Source organism: Pan troglodytes, chromosome X (assembly GCF_028858775.2).
Source record: "Pan troglodytes isolate AG18354 chromosome X, NHGRI_mPanTro3-v2.0_pri, whole genome shotgun sequence".
NCBI lineage: Eukaryota > Metazoa > Chordata > Mammalia > Primates > Hominidae > Pan > Pan troglodytes.
Window position 1 is genome coordinate 137,066,079 of NC_072421.2, and position 18,639 is coordinate 137,084,717.

Consider the following 18,639-nt stretch of genomic DNA (forward strand, 5'->3'; position numbering starts at 1 on the left):
TAATGTAAGTGGACAGACAAGTATCATCAGACATTTGAGGAGAGCATCAAAGATGGGTAATAGGAACCAAACAAAGAGAAATAGAAGAAAAAAAGCAACGTGAAGACAACAGAAGATGCACAGGGAGAAGAAAGCCATTTTTAAAAGAAAAATCTATTATCATCTTTGTATAGATGAATGAAGATACTGAATTCATAAAATGAAAATAGAATTCTATTAAAAGAAACATTGAAAAAACAGTAAAAGGATGAGGGCTCTTCAAAATTAAAAACACAATGGCAGAAGTGGAAACCTCAATAGAAGGACTAGAAAGTAGAGTAATAAGACAAAGAATGGAAAATAGAAAAGATAAGATAATTAGAGGACCAGTCCAGGATATCCAATATCTGTACAACAGAAATTCCAAAAAGAGAAAATGGAGACAATTGGGTGGAGGAAATTAAAGAAAAACTCCAAGTAAATTTGGACAGGAGGTTCCAAATTCAAAGTTATCACCCTAATACTAGCATAATGGATAAAAATAGTGCCAACATTTGAACACTGAAAATAAATTTTCATAAGCTTTCAGAGGACGGAAACTAAGTCACCTACAAAGGAACAAAAATTAAAATGGCATCAGATTTCTGAATAGCAACACTGGAAGCTAGAAGACAATCAAGCAATACCTTCAAAATTCTGAGTATAATTATTTCTTGCCTAGAATTCTATACACGGCCAAACTAGCAATGAAGTCTTAGGGTAGAATAAAGATATTTGCAGACACATACACTCTCAAAAACTTTTATGTACTGTGTACACTTTCTCAGGAAAACTACTGGAGGATGTGTTCCACCAAACAAGGGAGGTAAACAAGAAAAATAAAGACATGGCACCTAGGAAGGAGGAGAGCCTATGCAATAGACAGGTGAGGAGAATTCCAAAAATTATGTTCACCAAGATCCCCAGATGACAGCTGTGCAACAAGCCTAGTGAGTCTAGACAAGCAAGACAGAAAACCCCAGGAGATATTTCTTTAAGAATATGAAATTCAGAGAAAATAGAATGTGTTTAAATGTAATAAGAAGAGATTTTTGTAACTCCCACATCTGGGAGAGGTTGGGGTGGAATAACGATAAGTATCTAGAAAACTGAGTAAAAAACCATTGCAAGACAAACAGAAGGGAAGGAAAACAACCCTATTATACCACATGATTCATCTGAGCAAAGAAATTACATAGTCTTAATTTAATACTGTATATCAATCTAACCAAAATTACGATATGACTATAGTGGAGATTTTGAAAGAAAAGAAGTATATTTGCATATGTGGTAGTTGGGTGGGTGGGGGGGGCGTGAAAGAGCTAAATCTTCATCTTCCATAGTATAAAGGATAAAGATAAGCATGTCATTTGGAGCTATGGAGGTAAATACCAAAGGATGTAGCTAAAAGTGCTGAAAGTGTTTGCCTCTGGGAAGTTACAAATGTGTTTGTGTGTGTTGCGGGGGAGGGTGGATTTGCTCTTTAACCCATACACGTATATGCACATGTAACGTACTTAAAGTAGAAAATGAATTTATAATTAAGAAATACCCCAATATCTTCCAGAAAGAGTATATCCAATACTTGAATAATTACTGTACCTGGAAAAATGCGCATTCTGAATACTTCCTCCAAATTGTTTCTGATCTGGGCTTATTCTGACAATATTTTGCATACATCTGAAAATCATCCTTCTGTGATAAAAAAACAAATTCAAATGTATTACTAATATGTGAATATGACTTTTGCCATCAAGAAAGGCTAAACAAGAGTGTAACCAAGCATCCTAGGAAATGTGGCCTAAAGGGCCTACTGTACTAGCAGCTGGTCAAAAGCCTTTTTTATATTCCAAGAACAGCATGCCCATTGCATCTGGTGGGAGGACACATAATTATCTAAGTAATATCAGAACTTCCACTTGCCAAGCTTGAGGCTTAGATGGAGCCTTCTCTGTCTGAACTATAAAAACCTACTTTTTGCAAAACGATGAACTAATAGGCTGCCAAGTCTGTTATTAGTCTCTTGATTCCCTAGTGAATGAACTTGTAGCTGACTTCCAAGTTAGAGCCTACAGTCCAAGGTTCATCACTGGGACTTTATCATTGCAGCATAATCCATTTAGGCACTTACACAATTCTCTTTCCCTGGAATCCTCTTTCTCTGACACTCATGAATGGGCTACCTCCTACTCATTATTTAACATTTATCTCATGAGTTATCTCTTCTATACGACCATTGTTTATACCCCCATTCTATGTAAGACGCCCCTTTTCTGGATTTTCCCGGGACCATTTGTATATTTCAAATCTAATGCAACTCATCTTCTACACAATTAATAATTTCCCTGTTTTTATACCTAAATAGATTTGGGCTTGGTATCCACATTATCTGGCACAATGCTTGGTGCATAGTAGGTGACCAGTAAATGGTTGTCAAATAAATAAACAATTCATCAATAAACATTTATTAAACCACAACTGGTTGCTAAGAATGCTGCTAACCTAATGAGAGATACAACAATATATAGGATATGGACTCTCGATCTAAGGGCTTTCCATTAAGTTTGGGAGAAAATTCACGTATACATGTAAAGGTGCACAAGCACAGTAAACATAAAATCTCCAATGAGTAGGATAGACATTACATACTATGGAGTCTAAAGGAAGGATAAACTGCTATTGCTTGATGAGGTTGGGAAAGAATTTGGTCATAATTTAAATATGTTTAAAGTTAGAACATCTTAACCTGGCACGGTGGCTCACGCCTGTAATCCCAGCACTTTGGGAGGCTGAGGCGGGCAGATCACGAGGTCAGGAGATCGAGACCATCCTCGCTAACACGGTGAAACCCCGTCTCTACTAAAAATACAAAAAATTAGCTGGGCGTGGTGGTGGGCGCCTGTAGTCCCAGCTACTCAGGAGGCTGAGGCAGGAGAATGGTGTGAACCCAGGATACGGAGGTTGCAGTGAGCCGAGATCACACCACTGAACTCCAGCCTGGGTGACAGAGTGAGACTGTCTTAAAAATAAAAATAAAAAAATAAAAAAATAAAAAAATGAAGTTAGAACACGTTGAGCAAGGTTGACACACAGTTCTTTCTTATCCTTATTTTCTTCTCATTTCATAAACACTTTCTGGGATAAGACATCTATTTTGAAGCTTTCAACAATCACCTCTATTGAATTAACTCTTAAATCAAGACAAAACTGATCTTTCAGGAAGAAGAGAAACTGCATAAGCAGAGAAGCATACACAAAAAATATTCTAAAAGAAAACTAATGGAGGAGAGTATGATCACTAACCTGGGAAGTCAATTGTATTAACCATACTCGGGACACAGAGGAATGGGCCTCCCTAAATGCTTTTGTTGAATGAAAAGAACTGACAGCTCTCTGTTTCTGTGAAGTTCCTGTGATAGATGCCTTGATGGCTGAAAGTCAGACTAGATCCAATTCTAAAACTTTACATGTACTTTAATAAGACAAATAATATAAATAATAAGGTGTTTTTTAGGCAAAAAAAAAATTAACCAAGCCCCAGATGGTTCAAGCCCCAGATGGTTTTGTTATGATGATCCCAACTCTTACATCTTCATAGTCAGGATGGTCCCTGGATTACTAGGATTACCCAGGAGTCAGTGTTCAAGAGCTGAGCCACTGAAGCATTTGATACCACAGAATGGAATGGGTATTTTTATGCTCTGGATATCCCAGTGCATCCATTTCTGCAGCAAAACTTGGTTTGGTATTAAATACTTGCTGGAGTAATGTATCTTCTCCAAAAACATAAAGACATAAAGTACCTATCTTGTCTCCAAATCTGTTCTTATAAGTGAGTTGCTATTTTGGTGGTGCATATTTATATATATTTAAAAAATAATTTAACTAACCCTTTCCAGGAAACAAGGTCCCACTCTTTCTGGAGCATGAGCACAATTTTCCAGGCTGCTCAAGAAAATGCTGTGAAAATTTCAGAGAAAAAAAATTGCATGATTTTATGTGAAATATAATAAACTGGTAAAGAGAGCACTTTAAATAGTTTTATAAAAAATAAATATTCAATTCAGCAATTACATACTCGTTATGGAATTCATATATTTCTGCCATGTTTCCAAAGAGAATGTCCTTTTTATTTCTCAGGAGAGGTGGCATAAGATCAAACATCTCTGGATTATCCATCTCCGCTCTATAACCCTACCCAAAATAAATACATTCATGCATTTTAAAATAATTACATGCACATTTGGTTGGGCTACTAATGGTGTAGGTACAGCAGAATATTAAGGGATTTGATGGTGAAGTTTTTTGAATTTTATTTCAATTTTAATTCAATTCAAATCTCCTACTTCCCAAAGTTATCCATGACTTTTTTTTTTTTTTTTTAGAAGGCAGGGCAAGGAAAGGAAGTCAAGTTTTCCAATCAAATAGGCAGAATAAAGTAATAGCTCTTTGGCCTTCAGAGTAGCTTGTAGTGTAGGAAACAAGATAGAAACCAAGATAAAAACATAGATTACAGGTCATCAGCTTCTCCTTAAATTGGCAATACATGTTTAGGTTTTTTCAGACCAAATTAATATCATGACATTTTTGTCAAAAGAATATTTTATCCCATTCTCAGTTTTTTACATCACGATCTCTAAATAGCACCCTGGGAATAATTGTAACAATCGGCCGTATCCCTAAGAGAACATTTTCTCTTCTGTAATAAATTCTGAATCAATCATTCCCATTACTGAAGGAGAGCCTGAATGTGCACGTTTAACCGACATGCTGCATCAAACAATAAAAGAAATGCCCACTGCTGCCATATGACAACCAAGGAAGGAGACGGAAGTAGAAGATTGCCCCTAAACACTTTCTAATGAATGTAGCAAGGGATCATTCGGGAAAAGATAGGGCAAATACAATTTGAGTCGCTTACCAACAAAACAGTATACAGTTCTCGAACATAAACTCTCTCAGTCTGTATCAGTTCATTTAGTACATGGCTAAAATGAAAAGACCATATTTATCAGTTATTTTATTACTGAGATCTATATTGCAATGTTTCAAGTATTATCATCATGAGAAGGTAAAAATAGCTAATGCATAGGAATTATCAATGGTTTTCGTTTTAGCATCAAAATATGAAACTACTTTTATGGTTTCTAGAATAAAAGCTATATATATATATATAGTCTTATGGGTGGTTTTTATACATTGTATTTATATTCATTATATATATAACATATATATCTATGTTATATATATATATATATATATAACATATATATCCCACTTTCTTTCATATATATACACATATATATGCTCAAGGGTTACTATTAGCTTTAAAGAACTTTATTTCTAACTCACTGAGATTAGGAATAAATTTACTAAAAACTCACAATAACTATTCCTAAATGTCTGAGGTTTTTATTGTTTGGGGGTAGCATAGTTTATGAACTTTAATACCCTTTTTTTCCCTAAAAAATAAGTATTAGCATTTTAGGCACTATTTTTCCCTTTTCCCAGTAATGTTCTGAAATTTTCTAAAGGAGGCAGCAGATTTTTTTACCCTGGTCTCCTCAAGTGTAGGTCATACTTATATTTCCGTAATGTATATAAATATTTTTTTGAGACGGAATCTCACTCTGTCACCCAGGCTTGAGTGCAGTGGGGTAATCTCGGCTTACTGCAACCTCCACCTCCCGGGTTCAAGAGATTCTCCTTCCTCAGCCTCCCTAGTGGCTGGGATTATAGGCGCTCACCACCACACCTGGCTAATTTTTGTATTTTTTGGTAGAGACAGGGTTTCACCATGTTTGTCAGACTGGTCTCGAACTCCTGACCTCAAGTGATCCGCCCGCCTGGGCCTCCCAACATGCTGGGATTGCAGGCGTGAATAACCACGCCCCACCTGTTTCTGTAATAATTGTGTTTACTGTCTCTGGAAAATAAAGTATATTTTCCTTTCAATGTGATTTCCAATTGACATCATATTTAAAACTCATTTCCCTTGTCCCCAGTATAAGTAACCCATTTGATTTAACTTATACTTTTGGCTTTTTTTCTTTTTCTTTTTGCATATTAAAGCATTTAACATTTGAGAGTCTTACAGTATAAATATGTGTCTGTATATATATATATGTATCTCATACATACATATGTATACATACAACTTGCTGCAAAATGCTTGCTAATTACAACTGTAACATCAAATTAAAAAGATGAATATTCTTATGTCTAGAATATTAATATACCATTATAACAATGAACAAAACAATTATTAACATCTATAAAATAATATTGTATCAATCTGTATAATCCTTTGTAATTTTTGATGTACCACTCTATTCATTTTGTATATCGAAATTTGCTGAGAGAATAGATCTTAACTGTTCTCACCACAAAAAAAAAATGCTAACTACGTGAGGTGATAGATGTGTTAACTAACTTGATATGGCAATCATTTCACAATATATACACATATCAAAGCATCACATTGTACACTTTAAATATACATAATTTTGTCAATTATATATCAATAAAGCTGAAGAATTAATAGATAAGCTAACTACCATGATTTGATCATTATACATTGTACACATGTATCAAAATTTCACACTGTATTCCATAAATATGTACAATGATTATGTGTCAATGAAAAATAATAATAAAACTTTTTTTAAGAATGATAAACGAAAACCTCCATTTTATTTCAGTCTGGGGTAAAAAAAAGAAGATACCAACATTCTGAAAAAGTTTAGTTAATTTTCTTCAAATCACATAAATAGGCTATAGGTTGGCCAGGCCTAAATCCTGGACTTCTGACACCTAAACTAGCGCTCTTTTCATCACACCCAGTAAAACCCCATTCTGTGAACTCAAATTTCTAATCACATTGGCCTTGAACACTGAACCAGACTCCCACAGTTAGATGTGTATGTGAGTTTATATTAATAAATAAAGGATACTTCTTTAAAACATCCAAGCTATTGCCATTGTCCAAACTGGAGGATTGACCAGAACTTCTCTTCTCCTGACAATCATGCACCACTTCAATCTGAAATACAGAAAATAAAAGTTAAATTAGCACCTCTGTAGGTATAATTTTTCTTCAAGGCGATCCAGCTCAAATTAAGTTTATTCTAGGTCCTAACTCTGAAGATAAATTGAAAAATAAAACTATGATTTTTTTCAAAATAACTTTGATACGTACTAGTAAAAAGTGATTTAAGTTGCCTAAGAAAACAGATTTAAGATACTAATTAGAACTTATTTTATGTATTAACTCTTTATTTATTTGGCAGTCTTGGAAAATAAGGTTGATTCATAAAAAGTTAATTTTCTAGATAACTAAAGGGTATTCATTGAAGAACCAAACATCTTTTTAACCATAGTGATTTTTGATGGAAACCTTTCTAGAAAATATTATATGCATCCTTGAATTCTTTAATCAAAGACACACGACATAACTGATCCTTTTCCTTTTTTTTTCTAAGATCTGGGGCAAGCTAGAAGATCCTTTTCCTAATGATTCGATGGCATCATCATAAGCTTGAATATGATAAAATCTAATGATGTGCTGCAGGGATACCTGCAGAACTCTATTCTTTCTTGAAATAACTGTAACCTGTACATCTCTGTCTCTACTCCCTGCCACATGTTAGTCGCTATAAGTTGCCTCCCTAATTCTAATAAATTGCCTTATTTTACAGACTCTAAAGGACTTGGACTGGCCTACCGAGTCAACTGCAAAAGATTTGTGATGATTATTTCTTTTAAGAAGCATTTGAAGTGTATTCCTGGTATCCAATCTCAGCTGTATTGGACAGCTGAGCTTGCCAAAAGCCTGACCTCCAAGTAAATGTAACATTTCTTTGTGACAACTAGAACCCAAAATGAAGTACAGTATCTATCAGCTAAATATTTCCCCAAAATGTGACCTACTTATTACAAATGAAAGAAACAAGCATGTATTATGACTTTCTATATATTAGGCACCCACAGTCCTAGGTGCTTAACACATATTATATTTAATCCAAACAGCATTTAGCAAGCAATGGCATTCTTTTCCTCATTTTAAATATGGGAAAACTGAGGCTCAGAGAGATTTTACAACATGTAATACTACAGAATTTGGCATTCACCCTGTTTCTTTCTTGAAACCAGAAGTTGTGGCCGTACAGAATAATAACCAGGCTTCGTATATCAGTATAGACCATTCACTAGGCTGCTATTAATTATATTAAAACTTAGAGCATTATCATATGCCACACATGTTCAAGGTGCTTCACAAATATTAGATTATTTTATCTTTAACTCCATGATGAGAGTGTTCTATTTTTATGCCCATTTTATATATGGAAACTGAGTTCCAGAGAACTTACCCAAGTTTATATAGCCAGTAAGTGATGGAACTGGGATTATAAGCCAGGCAGTCTAGTTTTACAATTTTTACCACTATGCTATACTGCCCCTTAAAAATATGTTTTCATCTTTATTTACCACAAAAAACACAAGAAGAAAATGTGGGGTCTTGGGGACTGGGAGCAGTGGCTCATGCCTGTAATCCCAACACTTTGGGAGACCAAGGCGGGAGGATCACCTGAGGCCAGGAGTTTAAGATCAGCCTTGGCAACATAGCAAGACCCTGTCTATCAAAAAAAGTGTTAAAAATATTAGCCTGGCATAATGGCCCATGCCTGTAGTCTAAGATACTCAGGAGCCTGGGGTGGTAGGATTTCTTGAGCCCAAGAGTTTGAGGCTGCAGTGAGCTATGATCGCACCACTGTAGTCCAGCCTAGGCAACAGAGCGAGACCCTGTCTCAAAAAAAAAAAGAGAGAGAGAAAAGAAAATGTGGGATGTTTTAGCTATGATGAGTCTACTTCTTTACAGATATCAGATTATCATGGATAACTGAGAAGAACAGAATCTTGTATCTAACAATAAGTAAGTAGATTGGGCACAGTGATGCACACCTGTAGTCCCAGCTACTCAGGAGGCTGAAGTGGAAGGGTGGCATGAGCCCAGGAATTAGAGGCAGCAGTGAGCTATGGTCACCCCTGTGAATGGCCACTGCACTCCAGCCTTGGCAACATAGTGAGACCCTGTCTCTAAAAAAACTTAAAAACAACAACAAAAAAGAATGGATATCTTTTTTGAGCTAAGAGTTAGCCTCTGCATGGTCCATTAGAACCTGTCCTGTGTGCTTCATACTTGTAGGACTGGAATTGCTCATGAAAGAAAGTTTATTCTGCACAAAGGTGCAATGCTTATTTACGATTATTGAAGTGATGGTGGGTGGTGGTAAAAAGAAGCTGGAACATATATAAGATGTTCTACAGAAATGATTCTAACCTTGAGCCAGGACTTGAGAAACAGCTCATACTGAGAAACTGGCATATCTGGGGATATGCCAGTAATGCAGTGAAACACAATGCAGCAGCAGCTTTTTTTCTTTTAAATAGTCTTTCAAAGACACAATATTTGTCTAGTGAATGAAACATGTGATTTAAGGCTCATACCAACTCTGCAACTAAAGCAATAAAGTCAATTTTGAATTAATTAATGATATTTACTTTTAAGTTGCTCTGATTTTGTCTCCAAGTCTTCTTCCCTGGTAGAGAAATGTGAAAGAAGAATTTCAAACCAGAATTAAAGTCAGCACTTTTAATAGAAATACATGTATATTTATTAAATAACTTGAGTTAATATTCCAATATGTTTATATTAGTATTTTAAAATCACACTATAGAAGATAATGTTTGGTTGGACTTACTCACATGATTTCAGCTTCTTACTGAGCATGATTTTGCTATGTATTCACCCATTCTCTCATTCATCAAACATTCACTTACTTGCCAAGCATTGAGGTAGGTGTTAGTGCTCATAATTATTTGCAGATTTAGTATTCATTCTGACACAAAAACATTTAATCAAATTGTAGCTCATTGATTAACTCAATCAAAAAGAATTTTGAAAACAATCTAAGTTTAATCTACTAATTAGAGCATCTACACTTGTTTGGCACTTTCTACATATTGAGCACTGTTCTAAGAGCTATGCATATATCTTCTTTTTTAATATCCAAAATCATCCTAAGAGGTAGGTAACAACTTCTATCCCTATCTTCTAGATAAGGAATTAAGGTTAATATCTTTTCCAAGAAGCAGAGGTGGTATTCAAATTCATATAATCTACTCTCAGAATGTTTCTAACCACCATATAAACATTTCCAAAGCATGATAAAATGTTAAACATGTCATCAAAATTCAAAACTTTCACCTTTATTTTTTAAATGTTTAGTTTAAAAAGGGTGAGCCACTGTATTATTAAGCAAGGAATCCAGACGTTCCTACAAAGCCGAAGGCATGGTCCAACCAAAGACTAGATTGTTTAGATCCTAATTCTCAGGGCTGCTGAAAAGGCTGTTACTCACACAGGCTGCATGAGACTCCTCTCTCCATGAAAGGAACAAACCTTTTGTCCTTCCCTCCTCAGCAGGAGCCAGTGACAGGCACACTCAGGAAAACGAAGGGCTGCTATGTTCTCTAGACTCCATACTTCACTTTCACTTATTAAAATATATTTTCTACCTAAACTTCAAGTTTATATCATCATATATGTAAATATATATTAAACAGTGGGAATTATACAAAATTAATTTCTCAATGAATACTAATATGCTCCACTTCAAAGAAACCTGTTCTACAGAGATCCAAACTTATTTTTAAAGGTAACTTGAGAGGCAATTATTAGTTTTGCCAATTAATTCTTTGCAAATACATTAAGAGATACAAAATAAATATGTGCACAACTTATGAGAAACACATCTTATTCTTCAAAGCAAGGTAGATGTATTCATTTTTAACAATATAAATACATACAAAATGATTGAGCACCTACACCATATGCTAAGCTCTGTGTTTGGGGATACAAAGATGAACTGCACACAGTTTCTGCCCTTACAGAGCTTAGTTTAGCAAGAGAGACAGAAAACAGACAATTCCACTAAAGCCAAGAAGAAATTTGGGGGTACTTGTTATCACACAGCATGAACACCTAAGCAAACAGGGGTGCAGGGAAGCAGGAGATCTGGGGAGGAAAAGCTTACCTGAAGGAAGTGGCCTAGAAATAGGAAATCTGATAGAGGAGTAGAAGCTAACATGTGGGAAAGGGAGAGGAAAGGAAATAGTGTTCCACAGAGAGAACAGTGTGTGTAATGTCCACAAAGTAAGACACCTAGGAAAGGGAAGAAAAAGTGGGCAGGGTAAGTGGAAGAGACAGAAAGACTGTCACAGTTGCCAAGGCCAGGATGATGTTAGCTCGGATTAGGAAAGTGGCAGTAAGGATAGCAGTGGGGATGAAAAAAAAAAGTGAATGGATTCGAGAGAGATACTTAGTAGGCACAAATCCACAGGATATAGAATTTTTGATCAATTAGAGGTAGGGCATAAGTGAGGAGGAACCAAGGTCCCAGGCTTGGGCAACTGGGGAAATCATAGTGCCATTCACCAAGATGAAGAGTAGAAAGATTGCAGGAGAGATGAGTTAATCTGAGGTATGTTGAGTCTGAGTTGCCTATGGGAAATTCAAAAAGGCAAATTATAAACAGAGATCCAAAGCTTAGAAGAAAGATCTAGGCTAAAGATCCAGATTTAGGAGCTCAAGTCACATTTTACATTTTATTCCTCGCTGTCAATATCTCCCATTCTCAATAACTACACTCTATATTCAATGTTAATTCTACAAATATTTATTACATCTTGCTAAGTGCCAGGCCCTGTGCTAGGTGCAGAATTATATTTAATGCAAAAAGAAAAAAAACTAAAATAAAACAAAAGAACAAAAAAACAGTTTGACTCATTTTTATGAGAAATTAATACTTATGTTTTGAGTTGACCAAATTTTATATATTTGGCTTAGCGATTAAAAGTCTTAAGAAATTGTTTGGAATGGATTGTTATAATCCCTACTACTAACAGAGCAATTAGGTAAAATGAACAAGGTTTGTAGCATACATAATGTTTTGATTCAATTTACAAAGCATGATGTATAATAGATAAAAACATTTATCCATCCATGTCACTTATTTATTAAGCTGCCTTCATCCTCATAAATACATTAGGCAGTCTCAAACTGAAGCAAATCCAAGCTACTCCTAACAAAAAGTTGGATCATGAAGTATCTTAAACAAAAGAAGGCCTGATTCATTTTAGCATCGCCAATTGTTTTTCTTTATTCTTTTTGCGGGGTCACTTTATGAAAGACATTGAGTTTAGAAGCATAATCTACATTTTATATAGTCATTTTCCAACATAAGCATAATACAAAGAGAATAATGGATGGTTATTACGAAAAACAGGAAAAAGTTACTTGCAGGTAGAATGCAACAATGAACTGCTGCTGTTTTTAGATGCCAAACTGGTTTTTCACATGTACACAAACTCAGAAAAATGTATTGGCAAAAGTAATATAATAAAGATGGGTACCTTTTGAAAAAAGTTTACATGCTTGAAAGAAAGAGTATCCAACTCCCACTGCAGAAGGAAATTGTAACGCCATTAAATAAGAATATCAGAAAAAATGAAACAATACAAAACAAAATGTGCTAATGAGTGACTAATGACTTGCATGGATCTGTAACAGTCTCCTCAAAACTCCGTTCCTCAACCCAAGGTGTACCACTTTAAGAACCTCTAGAAAGAGTTGAGATTTTAGAGGACAATTAAGCAAGCAGCTTTAACCAGAGGAAAGGACTAGTCCAGTTTATCAAGTATTTTTTTATAGTCTTCAATTTTTTTCACCCTATCTTTACAATAACCTGTTGGAGTCAGTAGGTATTATCGTCCTTATTGTCCAGGTAAGGAAACTGAGGCTAAAGAGGCTAAGTGAACTGTTCAAGGACACACAGCCAGTACATGGAGCCAGAAATCTAACCGAGGTCTGTCTTCTGCTCAAGAATATCAACCTATTTCAGTTTTATTCTCATAGCTATCGGGTTTTATCCCCTTACTGTTTTTTATTTTGTTATCTTTACTCTTTTTCCAGTAGTTTTAATATTCCCTGTATCTTTGCTATATCTTTGATATTGTATTTAAGACATTGCTTATAGTTTTATTTGTAAATATATTTATATATTTCATAAGTATTAAACATGTAACTTTCATAATCTTAGCCTAGTTACCTGCTTTCATCACCTTTTGAAAATCTGATCCATGCTAGATATAAGCTATTATTTTTATGCTCATTATCCTTGGCTCAAGCCTTCTCTGAATTCCAAAGCAGTTCTCCTACACTAATGAAGCTTCTGACTCTATTTAGATCAGACAGACGAAATTTACTCCCATCTTCACCCATTCCACTTACTTAGGGCCCTAAAGACCAAATTACTCTCCTCTAAGAAGCCCCAAAGGCAGCTCAAGGGAACCCCTGAGCCATCCATATCCAGAGTAGTTCAACACATTATAAGGACAATTATTATTTCCATAGAACTTAGAAAGAAAATAGATCTTACATGGATAAAACTAGGAGATTAAAACTAGAAAATGAACTCTGTAATAGTAAATTACCAACAAAATTATTCTATTTAACAGCATTTATTTAGAAAAGGCAATCCATTTTATTATCTAAGCCATTCACTTACTAGAAGCTTATAAGAACCAAGTCATATTTCACCACTATGCAATATATTCATGTAACAAAACTCTATGTACTTGTACTCCCACATTTATACAAATAAAAAGGAACCAAATCATTGCTTATCTAGAGTAGCAGTAAATATGTGTGTGTGTGTGTGTGTGTGTGCATGCACACATGTGTATACTAGCTTCATATACTTTCCTTCACCTGCTGAAAAAAAATGCAAGTTTGATGCTGGTAAAATTTTCATACTCATTTCCAAGGCTGGAGTACTCAGTACTGAGACGTTCACAATTCCTTGTACTGTACTATATCACTACTATGTTTTAGTACTGTACAATAACCTCAATCTGACTCTTGCCTTGCACAATATAAATATGACCAAAGATGCTAAAGTGAAATTTTCATCTATCCGCATTGAAGAATAAACTCAGTGTTTACATCAAGAGTAACAATATAAACAATAGCAAGAAAAAAAGAGACAGAGAAAGTAAGATATTTTACCTTGTTTAGATGAAAAAAATGGTGTTCCAGATGTGACCAAATTTTCAGGTGTGGGTACCACAAATTGGATTGGCCTCACATGCTTATCTGCCAGGTTCCTGAAACCAGCCTGCTGGTTTTCAAATATACTTCGAATGTTTTCAAGCTTGAGTTGTATAGTCTTCATTTGAACCTGCGAGTTGTATAAGAATTATAGGAAATATTTTCTGAAATGAGGTCATTACAAACCCCATTACATTTCTCAGACTCAGATGGTCGAAAAAATAATTTAGAGTTTAAAATATAACTACAAGACATTTAGAAAAATAACAAGACAGATTAATGTATTATGATCACATGGATATAAAACCAAAATCTCAACCAAAACAACCTGAGGGAAAAAATTACCAAGAAGCAGTCATGAAATTGGTCACTGCATAGAGTGATTTGCCCTTCATTGGTTCATTGGCTGAATCAGATAATGGCTGGGAAAGAAGGCATATTGCTCTTTCCTGTTTAGCATAAGAAAGCCACCAAGTTATAAAAACAATCAAATGAATAACATCGGTATAATATTTTGTTACATTTTACCCTGTAGGACATTCTTGTTATAGTCTTCTATGTTGCAGCAGGCTCCTCAGAGCCACCAATGGATAATACACCTTTGTACCTCTCCTAGATGCTTTGAGGCAGCTAGAGTTAAGCTTGGTTGCTTCCAGAGAATCACTTGGCTATTGCCATGACTGCATTTCTGATTTCCTGGGGCATCCCCTAGGATATTCCGCTAAGCATGGATCTAGATACTGCTACAATCTTAGAGTCAACTACACATTTTAGCAGCAAATAGCATCACAAATGCTCTTATCTACAATGTGGAAAATCCTTCATGTCATTTCCAAGGGGGCAGTACTGAACTAACCTATAGCTGTCCACCCTGTTAACACCAACTTCTGCCTGCTCCTCCTTCTCCAAGAAGACCCAAATCCTATCTTTATGCTTTCATTCTCAAACTGAGTAGGAAAGCAACATCATCCACAGAGCATCTGCTGATGGTCACTGCAGCACAAAGGAAAGATGTCTGGGGTAAAGTGCTCTTGACATGGACCCAACATTCTATTATAGAAGAGCTTTGGGCCTTTCTCCAGTGATGCACAACAAAATATGTGTGAGAACACCTAGCACATAAAAGAGTTTTAAAATAATGGATTTGGAGCTCAAAAAGGAAATTATTCTTCATTGTATAGCAAACATATGCCTTTGAATTATTTGATGCTTGACAGTGGCACTACTATCACCCCTAAGAGGACAATGTAAGTGCAATTTGACATAAAGTTAGCTGTGAGGTAGTAAAACTCCTCCTACCCACAGTACTGCAATTATAATTTTCTTTAAATATTTATTTGAAAATAAAAAAGCCTCTACCTTAAGCTCAGGAGATAATATTACATCAAATTCATACTGCAGTGTTTCAGGTTCATAATTTATAAAGGGTAGAGCCATTTCAAGAAAATTTTCAATGTCTTGGAGAGCTTTCTGAGCATCTTCTTTAGACTGAAACTTATCTATTTCCTGATTAGCTAGAAGACATTCCCCTTCATCACAGCATTGACGAGCCTGGTAAGAAAATCAAGAAGAAAAAAAAACATGAATTAATAAAGAGAAAACATATTTGTCCAATAAGTGAGTGGTTCTCAGCTTCTGGCTTCTGTGAGTCAGAAATGCTTTCAGAGCTGTTAAAAAAAAAAGATATCTGGGTTCTGCCCCCAGAAATTCTGATTCAGTAGCTCTGGGCCATAAGTTGGGCATTTATACTTTTACAGAGCTCCACAGATACTGCTGATACACAGCCAAGGTTGGGAAACACTGCATTTATTTCACAACAACTAATTTATTCTGCAGCAGGAGTCCGACCATTTTCTCAGCACTAACACTTTAGTCGCATGTTACTTTCCCAAAATCAGTAACTGAAATATGAAATTCTTAGAAAAATATAAAGTGTAATACAAATGCTTAATGATGGCTAAAGACAAGAATAAAGTTTCCTTCCCAAAGAATGAGATGTAAAGATTAAAATGTTTATGTTCAGATATAATGTCTGTAAGTGATACCCCTATTTTATATTCCACTGCCAACACCAGGTCCATATGGTGACCTGTCAATTCATTGCCTAATCGTGAAAAGGGTCAAGCCCACAAGCCATGGAGGAATATTTTCCAGTCACTGTTTAATATTTTATTTCTGTACTATGAAATGTGAAAGGAGTTTCAGGCTTTAGCAAAATGCCCCCCCAGGTTTTTAAAAATGTTCCAAGTACAAACCATCACCAGTGGAGGCTTCAGAGATGTATCGAAAATACAAAGGAAGCCATTACTCCACAATCTCAATATTTAGAACAAAGGGTAAAATTTGAACTATATTGGATCTTTCATGAATAGTTCATTGGTAGATGGATGAAAAAATCATAATCAAACTCAGTCCTTCAGACTTCTTACAAATTTAATTCCAAAGCTATACCAGTCCCTGACCATATAACCTCTGAGAAGATAAAAAGTATTCCATGCGGCAGAAGGGCAAGGTGCTTCAGGCTAGCAGGACCTGGAAAAAAATGTGTGTTCCTTTTCAGAAATGGATCATTTCCCATTACACTACCTGCTGTAGGAGTTTATGCATTTTGAAGGTCCTGCTGAGTTGTATCCGTTTTGCTTTTATCTCATTAACCAAAATATCAGAAAGGTAACGTAGCTCATTGCACCTCTGGCAGATTAAATCAAGTGCATAATGGTGATTTGCTGCAAGCTTGTGTCCATGTAATATCACAAACTGGGCCTTTGATAATAGCTCCTGATTATAACAAAGACAAAAAATAATGAATACATGATCTCTGTTCCTATAGAGAAAAAAAGAAGAAAATAATTAAGAAGCAAAATGTTTGAGCAAGAAGGATACATTGCCAAAAATACAATTTGATGTCTACTTCTTCAGGCTGCAAAAAAAAAAAACACACAAACAAACAAACCAACAAAAAAACAAAAACAAAAACAAAAACTTACAGTTATAATAATTAGCTGCAGCAGTGATGTCATTAGAAGCTCATGCATTTCTGGTTATAGAAACTGAAAATTGCACATCACACCCAGAATGTGGGTGAGATTTTTTCTCCTGATATGTGTGGATTTAGAATAGAACCACCTATATTAAATGAGGTATACACACCAGCCAAGTGTATTTCATATCATCTCAGCCTTAGAAATCTCATCAGAGTTGTCATGTACCTGGACTACTTCACATACCTGAAGTCACAGGGTTTCTATGTCAAAAAATGACCTTTAGTGGCCTTGCCTCCACTCCATCAACTACTCACTCCCCCCAGTGTAGAGACTCGAACATAGTAGGGGTTCAAGAAATGTTTGTCAAAATAAAATAAATAAAACTCAAACACAGAATGAGGAAATGACTGGCCTCTCTATCTAGTGGGAAAACCAGGTTTAAAATGGAGAGCTGTTGTCTAATGGGTATACAGTTTCAATTTTATAAGGTGAAAAAGTTCTGGAGCTGTTGCACAACAACGTGAATTTACTTATCACTACTGAACTGAACATTTAAAAATGATTAAGACGGTAAATTTCATGTTATGTGTTTTTACCACAATTAGAAACGAAAAATTATTAAATGGAAAAAAATTAAGTCTCCCTTAGTTTCCAAACCAGTTTGCCTCCTCCTTCTACTATACCATAGGGCTATGTAAAGTGTCCCATGATCACACAGATCTACAAGCACAATTCCAGAACTAGTTATCATAACTGTTGCTTCTTCAATATTTGTTTTCACATACTCATGGTTCACCCATAAATCTGTTTGTATGCTGAGAATTCATCTTAAAAAGCGTGGCCTTGCTCTCACATAAAAAGCATGGCCTTGCTCTCACATAAAAGCTAAGAGTTTTTTAAGTATTAAAGCCACTAGTCCAAACTTTAAGACTAGCAGGGATAATGAAAACTGCCTCTTTTGAGTGGTTACTATATAGCCCAGTGTTGTGCTAGGTGCTTTATATACACCTAAATGAATATTCACAATTGCTCTGCAAAGTAGGTCATTTTATCCCCAGTTTATAGATGAAGACACTGAGGATTAGAAATCAATTTACTCAAGGTCACAGATAGTAAGAATAAGTAGAAATATCTATGTGAGTCTCCATTTGGTTAAACTGCATATATCCTAAAGTGGGCATTTAGGGAATTATGTTCTTGTATGTTCCCATCATTTCCAAGCACCATATATCATTCTTGATACACATTTTTCTAGCTTCTCCAAAATAATTTATGCCCTTGTTCTTATTGGTGGGCTTGAAACAGTTCACACCATTGTCTCAGTGACCTCCTTTTACAACTAACTACATGATATATCTGTAGTGTCACCTCTGGCCTGCATTGAACAAAACAGAATATAGACCAATATAATTGTGCCTGATATACAGAATGTTGTTATGATGGGAGGAAGGCAAGCGATAAAAGGCT

The 18,639-nt window shown here is 35.4% G+C and overlaps 1 protein-coding gene across 14 annotated transcripts in view; it reads right to left on the minus strand.

The window, feature by feature from the left end:
- The window catches only part of MCF2 (MCF.2 cell line derived transforming sequence), a 128,445-nt gene that overhangs the window by 19,380 nt on the left and 90,426 nt on the right, over window positions 1-18,639 (minus strand). For 7 of the 14 annotated variants that reach the window (XM_016944298.3, XM_016944301.3, XM_054676234.2 and 4 more), the window contains 10 exons: window positions 16,775-16,966; window positions 15,548-15,739; window positions 14,147-14,318; window positions 12,493-12,540; window positions 9,580-9,617; window positions 6,972-7,060; window positions 4,940-5,006; window positions 4,097-4,212; window positions 3,909-3,978; window positions 1,621-1,713 (listed from right to left, as the gene is read on the minus strand). In XM_016944298.3, the coding sequence (XP_016799787.1) occupies window positions 1,621-1,713; window positions 3,909-3,978; window positions 4,097-4,212; window positions 4,940-5,006; window positions 6,972-7,060; window positions 9,580-9,617; window positions 12,493-12,540; window positions 14,147-14,318; window positions 15,548-15,739; window positions 16,775-16,966 (1,077 nt within the window). The remainder of the gene's footprint in view (window positions 1-1,620; window positions 1,714-3,908; window positions 3,979-4,096; window positions 4,213-4,939; window positions 5,007-6,971; window positions 7,061-9,579; window positions 9,618-12,492; window positions 12,541-14,146; window positions 14,319-15,547; window positions 15,740-16,774; window positions 16,967-18,639) is intronic. The other 7 variants (XM_063804652.1, XM_016944306.3, XM_016944305.3 and 4 more) reach the window with 1 other exon arrangement.